Below are 21,689 nucleotides of genomic sequence, written 5' to 3' on the forward strand. Positions count from 1 at the left end.
CCATCACGAAATATATATATAATATGTACTCCCAGACATCCCTTTGAAACGAGGTCGTTAAAAATCTAGGCAGATTCGAAGTGAGACTGTGTTCTTGCGGTCACCCAGTGTCTGAATAAATCGTCCCGATCTGCTTTAATACGACTGTCACACAAGCTGCGATGTGGAGGTGAGAGCCGGCCGCGAGGTGATATCTCTACTGCTGGATGGCAGGGAGGATCAGATACATGTGGATACAGGAGGAACAGTACATCCCTCAGGGGGGAAAGCCGTTCCCCACCAAACACAGTGTTAAATCAGCACTCAGTCACTAGCCCTGTAACATAGACTGTCATCTCACCCCAGGCAGTGTGCCATTTCTGTAGCCCTGCTGTACACCAGGCAGAAGGCAGGGAGGAGAGTTTCACTGTATCACAACATCCCTCTGTTTACATCTGCTGTTAAGATGCAATTTGGTCGATTGGATCAGAAGACGATGTGAAAGACACATTACTTTTTACATTTGATGTTTTTAATGTAGATCTTTCGTCCACTTTTCTGATTTCTTTGAGGGGAGGGTGTTTGGATGGGTGCCTGTGTATGCCTTTTGAAATATTTTGATTAAACATTGTCAAATAACCTTGCATTTGAACATGAAAGGACATGGCAAAAAGCAATATTCCTCAGTACACATGCACATACAGTATATACTCCCACTAGAGATAGTTTGAGGTGACAGTGTGCACTTTGTTGTAGCCATTTTTGAATAAGCTACAGTTATTACTGAGCATATTTTTATTCAGAAGTCCTTGTCTGTATGTAATATTATGTGGGGAAATATATGCCACTAAGAAAAAAGTATACACAACTACAAACCAAGATACTTAGAATATGTAATTGCACTTTATGTATATGTACAGTGCACTCCGGTCACAAGGTGTATTAGGTACACCTTACTAGTACCGGGTCAGACCCCCTTTTGTCTTGAGAATGCTTTAATCCTTAATGGCACAGATTCAACAAGGTACTGGAAATATTCCTCAGAGATTTTGGTTCATATTGACATGACATCATCATGCAGTTGCTGAAGATTGGTCAGCTGCACATCGATGATGTGAATCTCCCGTTCCACCACATCCCAAAGGTGCTCTATTGGATTGAGTTCTGGTGACTCAGGAGGCCATTTGAGTACAATGAACTCATTGTCATGTTCATGAAACCAGTCTGAGTTGATTCGCGCTTTATGACAGGCGTGTTATCCTGCTGGAAGTAGCCATCAGAAGATAGATACACTGTGGTCATAAAGGGATGGACATGGTCGGCAACAATACTCAGGTAGGCTGTGGTATTGACACAATGCTCAATTGGTAGTAATGGGCCCAAAGTGTGCCAAAAAAAAAATATCCCCCGTACCATTGCACCACCACCAGCCTGTTGCCAACTGTTGATACAAGGCAGGATGGATCCATGCTTTCATGTTGTTGATGCCAAATTCTGTGTGAATTGTAGCCTCAGTTTCCTGTTCTTAGCTGACAGGAGTGGCACCCGGTGTGGTCTTCTGCTGCTGTAGCCCATCTGCCTCAAGGTAAGATGTGTTGTGCATTCAGAGATGCTTTTCTGCATACCTCTGTTGTAACGAGTGGCTATTTGAGTTACTGTTGCCTTTCTATCAGCTCGAACCAGTCTGGCCATTCTCCTCTGACATCAACAAGGCATTTGCACCCACAAAACTGCCGCTCACTGAATACTTTCTCTTTTTCTGACCATTCTATGTAAAGAGATAGCTGTGCGTGAAAATCCCAGTAGATCAACAGTTTCTGAAATACTCAGACCAGTTCGTCTGGCACAAACAAAAATGCCACGTTGAGAGTCACATAAATCACTTTTCTTCCCCATTCTGATGCTCGGTTTGAACTGCAGCAGATCGGCTTGACCATGTCTACATGCTTAAATGCATTGATTGCTGTCATGTGATTGGCTGATTAGAAATTTGCGCTAACAAGCAGTTGGACAGGTGTACCTAATAAAGTGGCCAGTGAGTGTATATGAACAAGCAAGGCCAAACATTCTACGTTTAAAGGTCCAGTCTAGTATACTTACAGTAAGTGGAATTTTAAGTGCTTTTCTGAGTAGATAAGACACGTTTTAGAAAAGTAATTAAAAGGTGCATAGAAAGTATACTATTTTATTTTTTGTTTTTTTGGGGGGCTAAAATAAGTTTATTAATAGCATACTTGGATAAACTGTGTGGTTGGATAAGTTGTGCGATTTTAGAATGAGTAAGGGTAAGAATTTTTATGGATTTCTACGTGTTTTGCCTTCAAATCAATATTTTGATTTTAGATATCTAAGATTAAAACACTTCAATAAGCCAGTAAGCAGAAAGTACAGTATATGATCTTTTTTGGCTGAATAAACATATCGGACCACACAAGCATCTACATCTAATGTGTTTTTGGCTCTCGAAGGTCAAAATTGGACATGACATATTTTTTTTTTGACATTTACACCAAACTGACCAAAACACACGTTAATAGCAGGTGTAAACAGGGCCTCATTATGGCTCTAAACACTGAATAATCATTTGGTTTTCAAGCAAATGAATCCAAGGTCAAACTCACAGTCCGTCACATCTCTTTAATCACAGCAGGGCTCACAGTTTACACATTTTCTGCTGGCCTGGTCAGGTTTAACTTTGTACTGCCAACATTTTCATAGGCCCTTTTAGTTCTTACAATGCATTTACGTGCCATTAAATGTTAAAGGGATAGATACCCCCAAGAAATAACACTCTAATATCATTTACATAAAATTGTGGTCAGCTAAATGTTCAGGTGAACGAGAATAAGAAAATACTCTACAGCTGTCCACTCCAGACATCACTTTTGCCACCTACTCTTTGCTGTTCCAAATTCATGTATGTATACTTTTCTTTCTTCTGTGAAGCACACACAGATATAATATTTTGTGTTAATATTCAATAAAATAAAAATAATTAGGACTGGAATTGTAAAACTATAAAAATCATAAATACTCTATGACTATATCCAAAGCCCTCTGAAGCCAGTATTCTAATTTCAGTTGAATTATTCACCACAATTAAAGTTGGTATTTACTAAAAAGATGTTCATTAGTTTAATAGTTATTTTTATTACTTATTTTGAGTAAAATTTAAATTACTTTGTGATCCTAAACTGTCCTGAATAATTGATATGGTAACTTTACTAGTTACCATATAATCCATAAATGACTCATTTGGCATTTTTACTATATATATATATATAAAATCAAGCCCGAAATTATTCATAACACTTGCAAATTCTGAAGTTACTTAAAGACAAATGTTTTTTCCTATAATGATGCCTCTTTGACATTGTCTTATTAGCTTTTGGGAGAAGCCCCGAGTCATTTCCATAAAATAAAATAAAATAAAATAAAATAAAATAAAATAAAATAAAATAAAATAAAATAAAATAAAATAAAATAAAATAAAATAAAATAAAATAAAATAAAATAAAATAAAATAAAATAAAATAAAATAAAATAAAATAAAATAAAATAAAATAAAATAAAATAAAATAAAATAAAATAAAATAAAATAAAATAAAATAAAATAAAATAAAATAAATCAAAACATGGCCGTTCATTCCGCTGTGGTGGATTAATAAAGGGACTACGCCAAAAAGAAAATGAATGAATGAATGGATTAAAACATTTCCCCGGGGTATGAATCATTCCGGGTTTGACTGTATACTGTATAGAGAGACAGTATTAGTTAAGAAGTTGATCTACATATACTTGTTAAAGTACTTATATATTCAAGGTACTTATGTGTTTGTCCACATTTGACCCAAAGATGGGTTAAAACAATCCAGCATTTACTAGAGTGTTGAATGTCTATCATGGTACAAAACAACATACAGTATAGTATTAGAAAGTCTACTACTACTTTAATTACTACAAGCTGAAATACAGTTGTCAAGTTACTTATACAGTACTTACACAAATCAATGTCTGAAGTGTTTGATTTTACAAAATTCAATATTTCGCAAAACAAAAGTTTGTTTACATGGCAAAGTTCTGTCAGCTGACATATGACAGGTAAGAGGTCATCTTTAGAGTAAAGTCCAGCAAAATACTGTACCTTCTTCACAGTCTCCAGCATAGACTTGCCACCTTGCCAGGGTTTGGAGCCCTTGCGGATGCACGAAAGACTCGCCATGCTGTGCCACTTCCTGTCCTCCAGCTTCCTGTGGAAGGTGTTGGCCAGCAACAGCACCGTGTCGTAGATGTAGCGGTTGGTGATCTGACAAGAAGACAAAAAGCGGCAGGGAAGCAGCCACAAAAGAAAAGAAACAGACAACGTGAGCGAAGAGACACGGAGCCACCACATTAATATTCTCTTACAAGAAAAAAAGATTTATGTCTGAATGGGTACAGCTGGGATGAAAGGTCTCTACAGTGGAAATGACAACAGGCTGCTCATATTGAACGAGCCCTGGATAACAGCAGAGTTTAATAAGCAATAGAAAAGACACACTTACAGTAATGCCAGGCAATTGTTTGCTGGCACACAGGCTTTAGTGTTCATATCTGATAAGGGACATCAAATGAGATGGTACAGTGGAAGTATTTTTTAAAGCTTTTAAATAGTTAAGAGTCAGTTGTTCATAAATATAAACTGAGAAGACAAAAAAAATAAAATAAAAGAGTTTAGTAAAAACAATTTTCGTAAAAAATGTATAAATACTAGATATTTTATACACTTTTAGTCAGCAATATATAGCTGTATGTACTGTAGCTATGGACAAAAGAGAACATGTTCAGGTTCTCTTGATTTATGATGTATTGTTAGTTATCGAGTAAAACAATTTTACAATTTTACAAATGTTATTTAGAATACTGCAGTTTTTCAGACATGTTTATAGTCATTTTTAGACCACACGATACCAGTGGTTAAACCTAAAGGGGTCATAAAACCCCCTTATTCAGTTCAAGTCTACCTCAGAATTTTTTTTTCAAAAAAACCAATGCTATTCCAACCATTAGCCCTGCTGGTAATCGGGAGGATTTTAAACATAGGCGAACACAGCAGCATGGATGAGCGATGTGTCTGAATGGTCATGAACTCAACTGATAAAAGACAAAGTCCACCATTCTCCAATTCTCGTACAGCTCTCCTGACAAAAATGCTTGCTGCAAACCAGCAGCTTTGCTGTATCAGCCCTGACAGCATCGCAGGGAAAAACATGCAACAAATCCCGTAAATCATGAAAACAAACACGTAACTACATATGGTGAACGATTAAATACTGCGTGCCGTGAACAAAGCAAGGTCTGCCTTGCCTGCAAAAAGCACATGCAGTCATGGATAATTAAGAAGTAGGGTCTTCTCATAGCATAAGAAAACTCAGCTATAAATAGTAATGAGAAACCGACACGTCATCATTGGACAGGCAGATCGGCGATAAGTCATTGATTTTGATCTCGCCCCAAAAATTATTTTAAACCTGGAAGATGAAATTAGCTGACAAAAGCTCATAATTATCCAGTTTTTTTCCACGGTTAAAGGTGACATTTGCTAACGTATCTAACTGATACTCAACACATCTGTTAAAATCTCGAAAAAAGTACTCAAGGGTTTCTTGAAACTTTAAGAGTTAAGAAATCAATGTTTGGTGGAATAACTCTGATATTCAATAGAAAAAAAATCATTTTCAAATGAATGAAAGAATGAATGAAAGAATGAATGAATGAATTACAATATGGCATTTTAAACAGATCTTCACAGATTAAAACATATATTAACATTTTCTAAAAAACAGTACCTAATAAACCCAATTAATCTAAAGAAACTGAGAATTTACACAATCTCCTTGGCTTGAAGATAAAATTAAATGATAAAATCCTTTGTAAAATGCGCTGACATTGATATAAAACACACCAATTTAAATAAAAGGCAACTCTGTTCATTTCTGATCATGCAGGACAATGTGGCACTACACACACATACAAGCACTGCATCATGCAAAGTTGACACAAAGGAGGGAGATTTCACTCTGATCGATTGCACAGCTCTGATCAAGCCCAAGTGTTGTCTCCATTTTAATGAGAAGGTAATAAATGGAGTGAAGCGGTCATTAGGCTTTCAACGTTGTTTATTAACCTGCGCTGCTCCCACATACTTGACACTGTATCGAGTGTCTTAGTAATCCCAACCACGTTGACAAATAGCTGAGAAAAACCTCTCGCCATCAGCTTTGGTTTGCCATAATTGTCAAGAACGCAATCCATCAGGTAAGCTATCCTCATACGACCATAGCCTTGAAAAGATGCTCATCAGCTAACAAAGAAAAGGCTATTCTAATTATGTTAGGAGTCATGCTCGGCTGGCTCCATCAACAGGCATTTGCAGGTATGCTATGATATGAAACTGTAATGGCTTTCAGAGCCACCAAACTAACAGCCAATTATGTAGTATATATACACACTGGCTTTAAAGAAGACTGAGGAATAAAATGACGGCGTCGAAAGGGATGATGCTCTCATCTAATCCGCTTAAATTCTGAGGTCGCAAACACTGTTTCTGGGTCCAAACCACAACATGTTGCTTTAAAGAACAGCCCTTTGTGAGCACTATTTATTCACATCACATATTTAGGCTAAGATTTTGAAAACTCACAGTGTACACTGTACAGTCTAGAGTATGTACATCAATATTTGAACGATTCATAAAAGATTAATCATTTTATTAGCTTCTGAAATTTTGGTTACACACTATTTTGATGGTCCATTAGTTTAATTTAACTTACATTGCATCTACAAGCCAACTAATTCTCATTAGATTAGAAGTAGACTGTTAGGTTGGGGTTAGTGTAAGTTGTACTTGCAAAGTTTCTTATAGTCAGTTAAATGTCTGTTGAAGGAGCAGTATGAACAGATATTAAGCAGACAGTCTACTAATACTCAATTGGACCATCAAAATAAAGTGTTACCGAATTTTTCTTATGGAGATAGAGGTTAGGATATAGATTTTTTGTAGCATTACCGCATACTGGTACTGTAGCAGAGTTTGTTTCGTTTGGACATGTAATGTTCGCACCCAGTAGTTGACCGAATGTTAGCAAATTGCTAAAACATACTAGCAATACAACACATGCTGGAAATGTGTTAAACATCTTAAAAACTCAATAAAAGCTAGCAATGCGCTTAAACATACTAGTAATCTGTTAAAACATGTTAACGACGTTACTAAATCTCACCACAAAATGCAATCTTACACACCGCAATCTAACTATAAATAACATTTCAACTAGAGCGAGTAGATGTGTGTAAACAAAACATGTTAAACAGTATGCTAACAGAGTGTTAAACATGCTATTCATCCATTCATTTATCCATCCATGAAGTCCGTATCAGTAAAAGCACGCTAACAACATGCCATCCGTCCGCCCATCCATCCATCCATTTAGTCAGAAGAGTATTAAAAGCATGCTAATAACATGCAATCCATCCATATGCCTTATTTCCATGCCATGTATTTTTTGAATGTAAACACTTTCATTTATTTGTTGTTTAATATTTGTTAATTGTACTTAATTTGACATTTTACCTATATGTTTTGAGGTAATCGGTTTCAACAAATGCTCCAAGTCATCAGCACTCATCTGGTTTTACAATGTGTACATCAGCTTATAAAAAACACTGTTTCTAGCATACAACGACGTCAGACATGATTACTCTCCTGTTTTCAGAGGAGTGGGGTTCACATCCAAACACAGAGCGGAAACACAGGTGGTGCTTGAATTTACACTTCCAGACTTCCACAAAACAACATTTCGTCTTCCAAAAGAATAGGCAAACAAAAGAGCAATGACCCAGAGAAGCAGACTTCACAGAGAATCCACCTGACTACCAGGCAACAGCATTTTATTTGTCTGGCTATGTGGCTTTTCCCCATTTTGCTACTTTTTTTTTTTCATCTCGTAAAGCAAAAACTCAAAAGGGCTTACTTATTGATTTATGTTTCATGTCTCAGACACAAAGTGAAATGGCATAAGTCGCTGCAGTTTTTTTGGGGTGGGCTGTTTTCCGGGAAGGACATTATGATATAGCATTTGTGGAAAGAGTTGAGAGCACTGAAGCAACAAAGCTGCCATTGCCAAGGGGGTAAACAGACAAAGACAGGGTTAAATTGAGGGGGGAGAAGATCGGCTGACCAGGGAAATCTATTAAGTCTGTTTGAAGTGCAGGAGTTGAAGTGAATCTCTTCAGGGACAATGAGTGATTGGTGGTCTGGAGGGAATGGGAGGTGCGAAGGGGTTTCCAAAGGTAGAGTGGGATATATGTTGAGAAAGAGGGATGCGATACGCTTGAACGCAGGGTAAAATTGAGCTCTTCTGAGCTGGACTCCTGAACACTGAGCAGACCCTGTATCCATGGTGTTAAACATGAACTGCTTATACAGAATGTGTTAAAGACTAAATGTAGACTAGACCACACACTTAACTAAATACTGAATATAAGGACAGCAGTATATTACAGTTAAAGTCAGAATTATTAGCCCCCCTAAATTATTAGCCCCCCTGTTTATGCTTTTCCCCAATTTCTGTTTAATGGAGAGGAGATTTTTTCAACACATTTCTAAACATAATAGTTTTAATAACTCATTTCTAATAACCAATATATTTTATCTTTGCCATGACGACAGTAAATAATATTTGACTAGATATTTTAAGACACTTCTATACAGCTTAAAGTGACATTTAAAGGCTTAACTAGGTTAATTAGGTTAACTAGACAGGTTTGAGTAATTAGGCAGCTTATTATATAACAATGGTTTGTTCTGTAGACTATCGAAAAAAATTATAGCTCAAAGGGGCTAATAATATTGTTAATAATAATAATATAAAAATAATTAAAAACTGCTTTTATTCTAGCTGAAATAAAACAGATAAGACTTTTTCCAGAAGAACAAAATATTACCAGACATACTGTGAAAATGTCCTTGCTCTGTTAAACACCATTTGAGAAATATTTTAAAAAGTATATAATAAAAAAAAAAGGGTGGGGGGGGAGGCAATAATTCTGACTTTAACTGTATCTTAATATGTTTTCTGATTAAATTCAATATGCACGATGGCTAGCTAACTAACTAGCTAGCTAACTAACTAACTAAATCACTCAATCACTCAATCATAGGGCTGTCTTGACTTGTGTTTTCAGTACAATTGCACACAACTTTGGTATAATTTAATCTCTGTGCACTGTTCAAATTTACTACCCGTTTGTTACTGTATGTTTGGGATGAAAACATCCACTGAATAAAACTGCTGTGAAAATGATAAGATAATTTTTTTTCAATTTCTTTGGCATAAATCTGTTAATCAACCCCAGTCCTGATCAAAACTACTAAATTGTTAAGAAAATTACAGAATTTTAACTCTTTAATTTCACCCAAAATGACGTTTTTTTTTTCAATATAAAAAAAGTAATTGTGGACAGGATTTTTAAAAAAGCTTTTATTACAGTCTTGGACATGTGAACGATGAGTAACAACATTGCCTTTGATGCATTGTTAGATTTTCATTTTTTCTCCCTAATTACTGTTGGTGGCTGTTTTTGCCCCATTGACTTCCATTATAACCACATTTGATAAATACACAGTCTTTGCTTTTATTTACTCCATGTAGTTCTGAGAGCTGAGATGCATATTTGATTTTCCCAGACACATCAAGGTAAGTGCGTAAAGGTCACTCTCACACTCACAGACACACATACACACACTTTAACTTGCTGGTATACGCCATATAAAATCCAGAAACTAAGCTTTTTTTGTACAGGCCTATCTAAAGGGTTAATGGTTCCAACTGATGATCAACAGTAAAAATTACCAATTTTACCTCTTCCCAACAGGGAAAACCACCAACAATCAAAAATGCATGATTATATGGTGTCAGGGGGTGACGCGTTGGCACAGTGGGTAGCACATTCGCCTCACAGCAAGAGGGTCACTGGTTCGAGCCTCGGCTGGGTTGGCGTTTCTGTGTGCAGTTTGCATGTTCTCCCCGTATTCATGTGGGTTTCCTCCGGGTGCTCTGGTTTCCCCCACAAGTCCAAAGACATGTGGTACAGGTGAATTGGGTATGCTAAATTTGACCGTGGTGTATGAGTGTGTGTGTGGATGTTTCCTAGTGATGGGTTGCGGCTGGAAGGGCATCCACTGCGTAAAACATTTGCTTGATAAGTTGGCGGTTCATTCCGCTATGGCGACCCCAGATTAATAAAGGGACTAAGCCGAAAAGAAAACGAATTAAATTTCGTTTCGAAATATTTGGTGTCATGGTTTTGTAATCAAAAAAATGTGGTTATAATGGAAGTCAATGGGGCAAAAACAGCCACCAACAGTAAATTACGGATAAAAAAAATTTGAATCTAAAACAATGCATCAAAGGCAATGTTGTTTCACATGTCCAAGACTTTGATGAAAGGTTAAAAAAATTCAGTCCACAATTACTTTATATTGAAAATATGTCATTGTGTGTTTTTTTCAACAAATCAGTGACATCATTTGTGAATTTGGCAATTAAAGAGTAAAAATCCTGTAATTTTCTAAGCAATTTAGTAGTTTTGATCAGGAATGAGGTTGATTAACTAAAAAAATTTTCTCAAAATATGTGTCAAAATAAAATGTGTCACTAAAAATCATTTCGCTAGCTGAAACACAGAAAATGTTATGGCCAAGTAACGACAAAAAAAATCACCCCAGAGTGGATGAAAACATCCCCATCAGCACACAAGAGTCAAACTAACATCCAAAAGCTTGCCTTAAAATAGTAACATTAACAGCCCAATTGTTGTAAGACAAGAATAGGTGTTGTTCACATAATTCTTTGACTGATATTTTATATACTGTATATTAAACCCTTTCTGCATATTAAAAACCACCATATAAACCATGCAATTTTTTTATCACTTAATATGATTCAACACAAATCACACCTGCCAATATATGTTGTCACTGATATAAACTTACATTTAGGAAAATACATTCAGTTAGATAAATGGTGCCCACTGACATAGTGAAAAAAACAAAAAAAAAAAACAAATCAAGGCTGCTAATTTTCACATTGACTTTTTTGTCTTTTGTTTTGGAAGTTGCTCAAAGGCTAATGATGACTGTTAATGGACACAATCAAAAAAAATGAAATGAAGGCAAATGATTTATGATTAGCTTGATTGGATGTGAATAAATGTGAGTATGGGGAATAAATCACACCTCTAACATCTGTGCCTTGGGGTCTTTGGGGTCGCAGAGGGAAGTGTTGATTCGGTGGTTGTTCCTGACGCAGCGTTGACTGGTGTTTTGCGGCAGCGGGAAAGTCTGTCTCACCAGGGTCAAGCGACCTATAGACTTCATCACCAGCTCCTGCACATCCATGTCTGAAATCTCCTACACCACAGGAGACGAAAAGCACAAAGAAAAAGAATATTGTCAGAAGAAAATGGGCTTTTCTGTGTGCAGTGTAAATAGGCTGAAGAGATAAAAAGCATCTTGCTGAGAAGAACTTCTGTTTCACACTTGAATAGAAAAAGAAAAAGTAGGTCTCTGAAAAAATATTAAAATCATGCTTTTCGCTTCAGAAAATAAACTTTGGGTTGAGAGGAAGAAAAAAGGGGGTAGAGATCAAATATGAAACACAATGCTATCTTTTTATATTTCGTTTCTTATTAACTATTGTCATCTTCCAAATAAATCTATGAGGCTTGTAGAAGCCGAAATATTGCAACTAGCTTTATAAAACATTCCTTTTCTTTTGACTTACTGAACAGGCAACTGCAATAATCTCGGAATATTATTCTCATATAGCGTGACATTTTCATAACTTTAAATGAAACCATTCTTCTGTTGGCAAGTTAAACTGATTTTATACAGAAATGTGAAAATGTTTAATTTACATGGTCCATTCAGCAAAAGTTTAAAGGCTAGTCATTCTGGCAGAATAACACTTACGGTAACACTTTAGCTTAGGTCAGAATTCATGGTATTAACACCATCAACTAACACAATTACCTTAATAAATTACTAATTAGCTGTTTATTAATAGTTAGTAAGGTAGAAGTTGGGGTTAGGTTTTGGGTAGGATTAGGGATGCAGGAAACTACCAATGGACAGTTAATATCAGGTAATGAGCCAGTAGTTATGCAAGAATTGTGACCTAACCTAAAGTGTTACCAGATTTACTGATATATTTTAAAAAAGTATCATTACATTTTCCCAGCATTGTATATTTGTGTATTAATTACATTTATATTTATGTAGCTTTAATTTTGCATTACAAAATCATGTAATGCAATTCCATTTATTTTTTATAAATGAACTCATGGTTAATTATAAGGGAAGTAAATAACCCTACAATAAACTGTACATTTTAACATGCATTAATCAAATTTAATAGTGTAAAATGCCCAATAAAATTGTGACCTTAGGAAAAATTGTGTAGTCACTAGCCACAGTTAGCGAAAATGGTGCAATTTTTATTTTTCATTACTTTACAATGTACAACGTTTCATATTTTTTAACATAAAACTTTCTAGATGGACCATAGTAAAGCTCAAAGTGTCTTTTTTCCAATGATACCTACCTTTTGTTTGTTATTATTTAAAGTTACGTAGGTTTAAATCCCCAAAAGTGATTGCTGGCTAACAGGCTAAAACTAAAATTATTAAACTAAAAAAAATTTTATGTCGACTGAAATAAACAGATATGAATAACATCATTGAACTAACATAACTAATAAAACTAATAACTAATAAAAATGTCATTAACAAAACCTATATAAACCCATTTCAATAACCATATTTTTAAATAAATAAATAAATAAATAAATAAATATTTTAAATAAACAACCCAGATTTTTATATTTTAATTTGTTAAACAAAGTTCTCCTTCAAAATATATACAAAACAACACAGCTAAGAATTCGTTCCAGTTAAACAAGTATTGCCCCTTCATTAAAAAATATTACTTCCTAACACTAGTCCTCTTACACACACACACAAACTAAACTTTCTTCACACATGGTTAAGTTGTCCTCTCTCATCAACTCAAGGTCAAATTCTCCAGTCTCCGGTTAGCTAAAAAGCGGGGCCAATTTAAATACAAGAAACATGACTACATAAAAATCACCATTAGTATTACAATTACTCTCATGAATGGGTATTCAGAGTGCTGCCAAAAGGCGGAAAGACACGACCGCTTGCGCTCGCGTGTCCTTGCGCAGCCTTGGGAGGAATGATTGCTAATTTTAGCCTGAAGCCATCTTTTTTTCTCTCTCTCTCTTCTCCCACAGACGGCCAGAGTGAAGTGAGTGAGCTGGGAATGATGTGATGAGAATGGACAGGGAACGTCCCCCAGTGAAGGCAGACTTCAGAGCGGCCAAGCTGTTCCCTCTGACAGCTTTCACTTTTGAGTTTCATTCTCACCTGCGAAGCTGTGATTGCCGGCGACTGGCTCTCATGAAGTACGTCATTAAATTTGAACTTGTGGCTCGCCGGCGAGGAACTTACTTGGGATGTCGAAGCCATTTAGCCTTCAATACGATTCAAATTAAAGTCGTCTACAATACAGACTGTTCTCGGAAAAGCCACTGTTAAGGTTTCTGATCGGATGATTCAGAATCTCACCTGACGCACAGTTGAGGCTGTCAAAAAATGTTTGTGCCGCCGTTAATTAATGTGGTAGGAATGATGGAGGATATTTGACAAGAGGGCAAGCGAGGTCTTTATAGTGCGCTGCTTCTCAACTTTCAAGAGCACGAGGACATCATGCTTTTCCAGACCTGAAAATACTGACTTTGAGTGGCTTATTCTAGCCCCGGTTGACAAACGCAAAGGCCCTTGGTGCTTAATTAGGAGCGCTAAATTAGAATGACACAAATATGAGCCTACAGGGTTATGGCCCAATTTTAGGGTTCAGGCTTTGGCAGCTACTTGTTTTGTCCCCTATGTGTGCTGTCAAGTAAGGCCGACCATGAGCAATGCCTGTCCATTCAGGGACACATCAAGGTAATGTCATGTGCCTTTGTGTTTAATAGAGGAGGGCATACAACTTTTCTCAGATGCACTTAACACTCCGTCTGCCTAAAGTAAAAAAAAACTAAATGCTATTTTGGTTTGTTTGTTTGATTGGTTAATGTGGTAGGCAGCCATATCATATTAAAGAATGCATAATCTCTTCATTGAAACACAAGTACTGAACATAAAGGATCAAAAAAAAAAAAAAACATTGCTCACACATTTACAGTAAGCTAACTTAAGTATCAAACTTTAAACAACATAACATTTTTTATATGATAACTAACTTAATCAAATGGAGTTTTGAACCCATAACAATTTTTATGACTGAGCAGTATTTTTTATTATTATTCATTCATTCATTTTCTTTTCGGCTTAGTCCCTTTATTAATCTGGGGTCGCCAGAGTGGAATGAACCCCCAACTTATCCAGCACAAGTTTTACGCAGCAGATTCCCTTCCAGCTGCAACCTATCACTGTGAAACATCCATACACCTTCATTCACACACATACAGAACACTATGGACAATTTAGCTCAACCGATTCACCTACAGCGCATGTCTTTGGACTTGTGGGGGAAACTGGAGCACCCGGAGGAAATCCATGCGAACACAGGGAGAACATGCAAACTCCACACAGAAATGCCAACTGACCCAGCGGAGGCTCGAACCACCGACTCTATTGCTGTGAGGCAGTCGTGCTACCCACTGCCCCATTGTGACGCCCATTATTATTATTATTATTATTATTAGTAGTAGTATTAAATATGTCATGATTATTTTCCAGTGTTGGATTGTGGCTATAAAGGCATCCGCTGTGTGAAACATATGCTGGATAAGTTGGCAGTTCATTCCACTGTGGCGACCCCTGATTAATAACTAAGCTAAAAGAAAATAAATTAATGAATGTCATGATTTATTTATTGTTTATTTTTGCGAAGCTGATCAAAAACGCTGGTGCTTGATGGTAACAAAAATGCCAACCAGAAGTCCTCTTAGAATTTTAGCCAATATATTTTGTGCAAGACACAGTAATCATTTAATTTTTCATGAACCTCTCAATAACTCATTTTAATCCACTTTTCCCCTTTTCATCATATTTGCTGACATCTTTAAAAAAATACAGAGCGGTTTGTTCTACAAAATGGCTTCTGTTTGGTCCACTTTTCAACATTTTCACTTTCATTAAATCTTACTTCTGAACACAGAATCTAGTCAAAGTCAAAAATATGGCATTCATAACAAGGTGTTTTTATGATTTTGTTTCAATCCATAGTCGTTATGAACTTGGGAAGTGAATTTCTCACTGTACAGTTTTATACAACCCAGGCTCATCTGAAAATGTACAGCTACATACATTTCTGGAGAGCTCTAAATACGTCACAGGAGCTCTGCTTTTTAGCAGTTTTTGTTTTCGCGAATCCACCAGAGGCTGCTGTGTAAGCTTTTTCAGATCTCAAATTTCTCTCGCCAGTGCCATTTGCGCGTGCTCGTCTCGGGTAAATCCAACAGAGGCTGCTGACAACTGACTGACTGACTGACCAATCGACTGACCCACCATCCTCCTTCCATAAACCAAACCAATAGTGTTTTCAAAAGCACAGATTGACCCACCCACCCATGTCCCTAAACCCAACTGACAGTTTTTAAAAGTAATCCAGAAAAAGAAAAGACTTTGTCTGATTTTTACCACGTTTTCAGATTTTACTATATTCTCACCCTGTTACTTGTTTGTTTTATTTTTTGGCTTCTGTTTTGGTCTTACCCGATTTCTGGAACCATTCATTGCTGGATTCGAACCCTGTTGTCATGTTAACTCCTCTCTGCATCTCAAATCCACCAACGTACAAAATTGTAACAGTGGGAAAGCCGTCCATACAGAGGTAAGCGGTCAGCTGATAAGCTCGAAGCGAAAAGAAACAGCATCATACCGCCCCATAGTGTTCTTTTTAAAGATTAAATGCAGCCATACGTACCTCTGGCTATTTAATTTGCGATCTCCAGAAATGTATATAGGGCTACGTTTTTAGAATAAGCCAATGTTGGTTTCATGGTAAGGTTTTATTTAAAAATAGAGCAATGGAAAAGTGATCCATACGACCCTTTTAAATGAAATCAGGGAGATTAATAGAGGTTAAAACAAAGAGCGACTTTTAAGTTAATGAAATAGCTGTAATCTAGAAAGGTTTTGTATCTTAATTGTCTTTTCCTTGTCGCATAATCATTTTAGAAAAATGCTTTATTCGTTAAAGAAAGCGCTGAATTATTTTAGAGCGCTACTCCCATGCTTGCCAAATCTAATTTGAATCACTGCGCAGTAATTTGTCCTTATCTGGCCACCTTCATCTAGCTCTGAATGAGCCCTTGTCCGCCTCTCACTTAGACAAATAGATATGTAGAGATGCAAATATATTCAAATGTGCTTACAAAAAATAATAAACTGGATTTTATGAAATTGTGAGAAAGAACTTACCTCATTTATGATGATCCAGTGACAGTCAAAAGCCACAAGATTGGTTTCCACCACCTAGAGAGACAGAAAGAAATATTTAGCCAATTAGAAACTGAATTGTTTGGAAGGGTGTGTGGTAAACTGTCCCTCACAATCATGTGAATCATATATCATAAAAAAGCACTGACAGCGACAGGGTTTCTGTTTAGATAGTAATGAGGTCTCATCAAAGGTCTATTAGTGGACAAGTCAAAGGTTTATGAAATTAATAAACAGAATAAATATGACACACATAACAGGGATTTGAATATCAGTGTTATGGCCTGTAAACATATCCACTTCTACACATCAAACTCTGCACTGTTCTTCTCTCTTTTGTCTCTCTCTATCCCAGTATGACACAGAAAACCCAGTAGTGTTTCAGTTTATCAGCATTTATACTGCCCACTTTACCAGCACTGCATTTCATTAACTATAATTGTGTTAATGACTAAATGTGACTGTCATAAAATATTTTTGTCATAAACAAAATGAACAGCTGGAAAAATCTGACACCTGTGGCAGCATTAATGGTGTTGTAATCTTCCACAAACACCTAATAAACATTCATAATTGCGAAAGTGAGAAGTGGTATATTGTAACATTTTGCATTGGCTTACAGGCTTCGTCGTACACCTAATAAAAAACTAAACAAAAAAGAAAACTGAAAATGGTAAAAAACAAAAACAGCAGCTGTTGTTGACAGAATTTTTATAATTGCATTATAAAAAAAACCTACAAATAAATAAATAAATAAATAAATAAATAAATAACAAAATATGGTTAAAAAAAACTAAATAAAAAATAGCAGCTGTTGTTGACAGAATTTTTCTGTTAGTAATATGACATTATAAAAAACTACAAAAAATAAAAATAACAAAATATGATAAAATAAAAAACAAATAAAAAAATGGCAGCTGTTGTTGACAAAGATTTACAGTTAATAATACGATAGAAGCCATAAAATTTCTACATTTTGCAAGAAATGCCATATTTTGTTATTTTATACAGCAATGTTTTGAAGTACTAGAATCTACACCAGTGTTGGGGGTAGCACATTACAAGTAACGTGAATTATGTAATAATACTACTTTTCTAAGTAGCGAGTAAAATAACAGATTAATTTAAAAAAATTAAGCAAAAATATTTGAGTTGCTTTTAAACAAAAGTAATGCAAGTTACTTTTTTGTTTAGTTAATTCGCTTTTAAAAAAATTGCTGAATTAAAATGAACCTGGTCACGTTAAAAAACGCAGACAATAAGAGAATGCAGGAACAGACAAGAATGAAGATGGCAAAGCCTTACATTTCTGCGATGGAAATATTCTCATTATTTTGAGCACATTTTTACAATTTTGACACTAATTTGACTATTTAATAGGACAAAAAGTACAAAAGTAGCAAACGTATTGCTTTAAACTTTCATTAATCTGTATATGTGGCTTGTTTAGCTCTGGGGTCAGGAAGTTCTCTTAAGATAACATTGTCCTACATTTTTTAAAATGTTTTTTGAGGTATATGAAGGTTATACAGTGAGTATTTAAGAAAAAAAGAAGAACCCCCCCACCCCTCTGCAAGTTCTAAAAGACATCAAGCCTCAGCCAGGTCAGAAAAAGTAACTCAAAAGTAACTCAAAAGTAACAATGCATTACTCGCCATAAAAAAGTAACTAATGCAACTAGTTACTTTTTTGGGGAGTGACTCAATATTGTTATGCATTACGTTCTAATGTAACTTTCTCCAACACTGATCTACAACTTTTGTTCCACAGACTAAAACCCAATCAAAGCATATGGGCATGAGAAAGTCATATGACAAACCAATGCTCATGACAAACAGTGTATCCCACACGCAGAGAAGCATATGCTACAAATATATAGATAATTCTATAAGACTATAATAATAAGACTATAAAAACTTTGCAAGTACATGTCAACTTACACTAACCCTAACCCAAACCTAACAGTCTACTTATAATCTAATGAGAAGTAGTTGCAATGTAACCTAAATTCAACAAACAGACCATCAAAATAAAGTCTGACCAACATTATTTACCAAAATTAAATTTGACATAAAACTCTAATGTACATAACTCATGAGAAAACAAACAAACAAACAAACAAAAAAAAAAACATAGTAAACATTATTTTAAAATATTTTTTTTACCATGGTAAGTCATGTTTTTTTTGCATTGTAGTATTCATAGAGCACCTGAAAGGATTTTTCTGTGACCCAAACAGGTATACAATACCCATTTTTAACTGCAACAAATTTGTTTTGTCCCAAACTGCTTATTCTGAATTACACTGCTTAATAAACTGCTTTTAATGTTAATTAATATTAATCAAGAGCAACAAGGTGGGTGGTGACATAGTAAAATGTACAAACAAAGATATTAATAACCTGCAATTCTGCTCACCTACCTAGGAAGTTAAAGAAGAAAGTAAGGGACAGGAGAAGGGAAGGGAAAAGCAAAGGAGGAGGATGCAGGAAGGAAAGAGTTATGGAAGGAATTAGAAAAGGAAGAGAGAAAAGGGAGAAATGGAGGGGGGGGGTAAGGAAGAAGGAAAAAAAGGAGCATGCTCCTAAAACATCTTGAAGTTATGAAGTAAGTTTGGAAATGAGTTTGGATAGAAGAATGTTTGAAACGAGTTTGGATGGAAGAAAGGGAAAGTGGATAAAGGGATAGTTCAGTGATTTTTTATTCTGTCATAATTTACTCACCTTTTATTTGTTGCAAAATGGTTTGTTTCTTTTTTTGTTTAAAATAAGATAACATATTTTGAAAAAAAATTAATATAGGGAAGGAAAAAAAAGGAAACCTGTAACCATTGATTTCCGTATTTGTTTTTCAACTATGGAAGTGGTTACAGGGTTTCAGCTTTCTTCAAAATATCTTCTTCAGAAGAAAGATATTCAACCACTTGGAACCACTTTAGGGAGATTAAATAGTGAATAAAAATTTGAGTGTGAACTAAGCCTTTAAGGAAAGAGGTTTGGGTGAAAGGAGGGATATAATGAAAAATGGAAATTTGTCATTCAGCATTTAAGCTCGTTTTCAACCCAGGCTCATTCTGAAAAGTACCTCTATATATGTTTCTCGAGAGCAGCAAATACGCCCAAGGAGCTAAGTTTTTTTTTTCCTTTATTTTTTTTGCAGTTTTTGTTTTCTCAAATCCACCAGAGGTATGCTTTTCGAGATGTCAAATTTCTCTCGCAAGTGCCATTCGCACCTGCTCTTCTCACGTAAATCCACCAGAGGATGCTGTCGACTGACTGTTTGACTGACTGACTGAATGACTGACTGACCGATTGACTGACCCACCATTGTCCTTCCCTAAACCCGACCAATAGTCTTTTGAAAAGCACCAATTGACTCGTTTTAAAAACGAAATGCAGCCATATGTACTTCTGGCTACATAATTTGCGATCTTCAGAAACTTATATAGGGCTACACTTACAGAATGAGCCTATGTTGTTTAAGAAAAAAATGTGTAGGAAATTTAGAAAAAGGAGTGATTAAAGAAATTTTTTCAATTTAAATGTAGGTTTGATCTTTGACTCAAAGGAATCTATCACATAAGAGGGAATTTGGATGCAAGAATAGAAGTTTGCAAGAAAGGTTTGGTTGAAAATGAGTGGGAGAGATTTGGAAAAAAGAAAAGAATGTTTAATTTATTCATCACAGCATCTATCCATAATTTTACTCACCTAAAATTATTTTTATTAATACTGAACTAACACTGCTTTTGTGTTACTTTTAATGTCACCTCACCCTTTAGCAAATGTCAAACTGGTTAACACTTTTCAACACCTCCAGTCTCATCTGCACTACACACCATGCATAATCATTAGCTCGGTTGGTCATGTTGAAATTTCCTTTGAAAATGTTCGGATCAGTGTGATAAGTTATCAAAACAAAAAGCACATCACAACCTCATAACATTAAAACAGGAGTCGACAAAGTGGCCAGTGTTAGTATTAATTACATGCTCCAATCATTTTGATGTCTGAGGCTTTGTAAGGTCATTAGAGTGGCTCATGAAAAGTATGCGCAGCTCAAAGCAGTTGTGTATACACGGTCAAAAGTTTGGTTCCCAGGCAGATGGTTGAGCTTAATTAAAGCATTGGCTTAACTTTTGCTACACCAACATGAACCTCTAACACTTGTCCTGATGCCAAGAAAAAAGTTCAAGGTTGTTACAGAGTGTGCTTGACCCGATCAAAGATGTCTCTATATTAGACATTGTAAAAGGCTAAATATTTGAGTGATTGCATCCATGCTGATCCCCCCCCCCCCTCTTGAATATGCAATTAAAGTTGTTGGTTGAAAGGTGTGCTCTCCATTGCCAAGGAGGAATGTATTGATTCTGGCAGAGAGCTGAAAGTTTGCACAGACGAGATTGAGATGCTCGCACAGAAATCTAGGAAAATCCTCAAGCAAAAGATCTCTCCAAGTTAAACAGAGTCATCCCTTGGGTAGAATCAGCCTCAGGAAATTAGCAAATAGACCTACATCTCTGATGTTCCTTAAAGAGACAGTTCACCATTTTCATGATTTTGTGTCCTTACAAACCTGCATGACTTGCTTTCTTCCATCAAACACCGAAGGTAAAACATAATAGTCTGTGAATGGAAAACTGGTTTGTCAATGTCTGAAATGACCATAAAATAGCAGAAATAGACTATATTATGAATAGAAATAGACTAAAGGAGAATTCCATCCAACTTAAATGGTTAGTTTAGTCAGAAATGAAAATTATGTTATTAATTGTGGTTCTAAGACTTTCAACATCCAGAAAAGCAACCAAAAACACTGACTTCAGTAGTTTAACAATATTCAAACAAAGCTCCATGAACACTTTTGTGTGTCTAAAATCTCTAAAAATGATTTTGTCATCTTAGTCAGGTTATGAGGGTGCACGTTTAATACTGGCAAACAAAAATGTCATACTGCCATACACTGTAAAAAATATCCGTAACTAACAGGTTCCATATTTTTACATTTGTTTTCTGTTTATTTATGGTGTGAATTGTAGTAAGGTAAGTTAAAATCTGCTCTGTTGACTTTTAACAAAAGGGACAATTACTAAAGTTTAGTCGTTTGAAACAATATTTTCAACCATGGCTCATTATTGATACGTA

At 35.7% G+C, this 21,689-nt stretch overlaps 1 protein-coding gene across 2 annotated transcripts in view; it reads right to left on the minus strand.

Annotated features, from left to right (window-relative positions):
• The window catches only part of grid2 (glutamate receptor, ionotropic, delta 2), a 673,181-nt gene that overhangs the window by 236,290 nt on the left and 415,202 nt on the right, over window positions 1–21,689 (minus strand). For both annotated transcript variants that reach the window (XM_056463472.1, XM_056463473.1), the window contains exons 5-7: window positions 16,528–16,581; window positions 11,258–11,431; window positions 4,124–4,285 (exon numbers count right to left, since the gene is read on the minus strand). In XM_056463472.1, coding sequence (XP_056319447.1) covers window positions 4,124–4,285; window positions 11,258–11,431; window positions 16,528–16,581 — 390 coding nt within the window. The remainder of the gene's footprint in view (window positions 1–4,123; window positions 4,286–11,257; window positions 11,432–16,527; window positions 16,582–21,689) is intronic.

The sequence above is a fragment of the Danio aesculapii genome, chromosome 8 (assembly GCF_903798145.1).
Source record: "Danio aesculapii chromosome 8, fDanAes4.1, whole genome shotgun sequence".
In the NCBI taxonomy this organism is placed as follows: domain Eukaryota; kingdom Metazoa; phylum Chordata; class Actinopteri; order Cypriniformes; family Danionidae; genus Danio; species Danio aesculapii.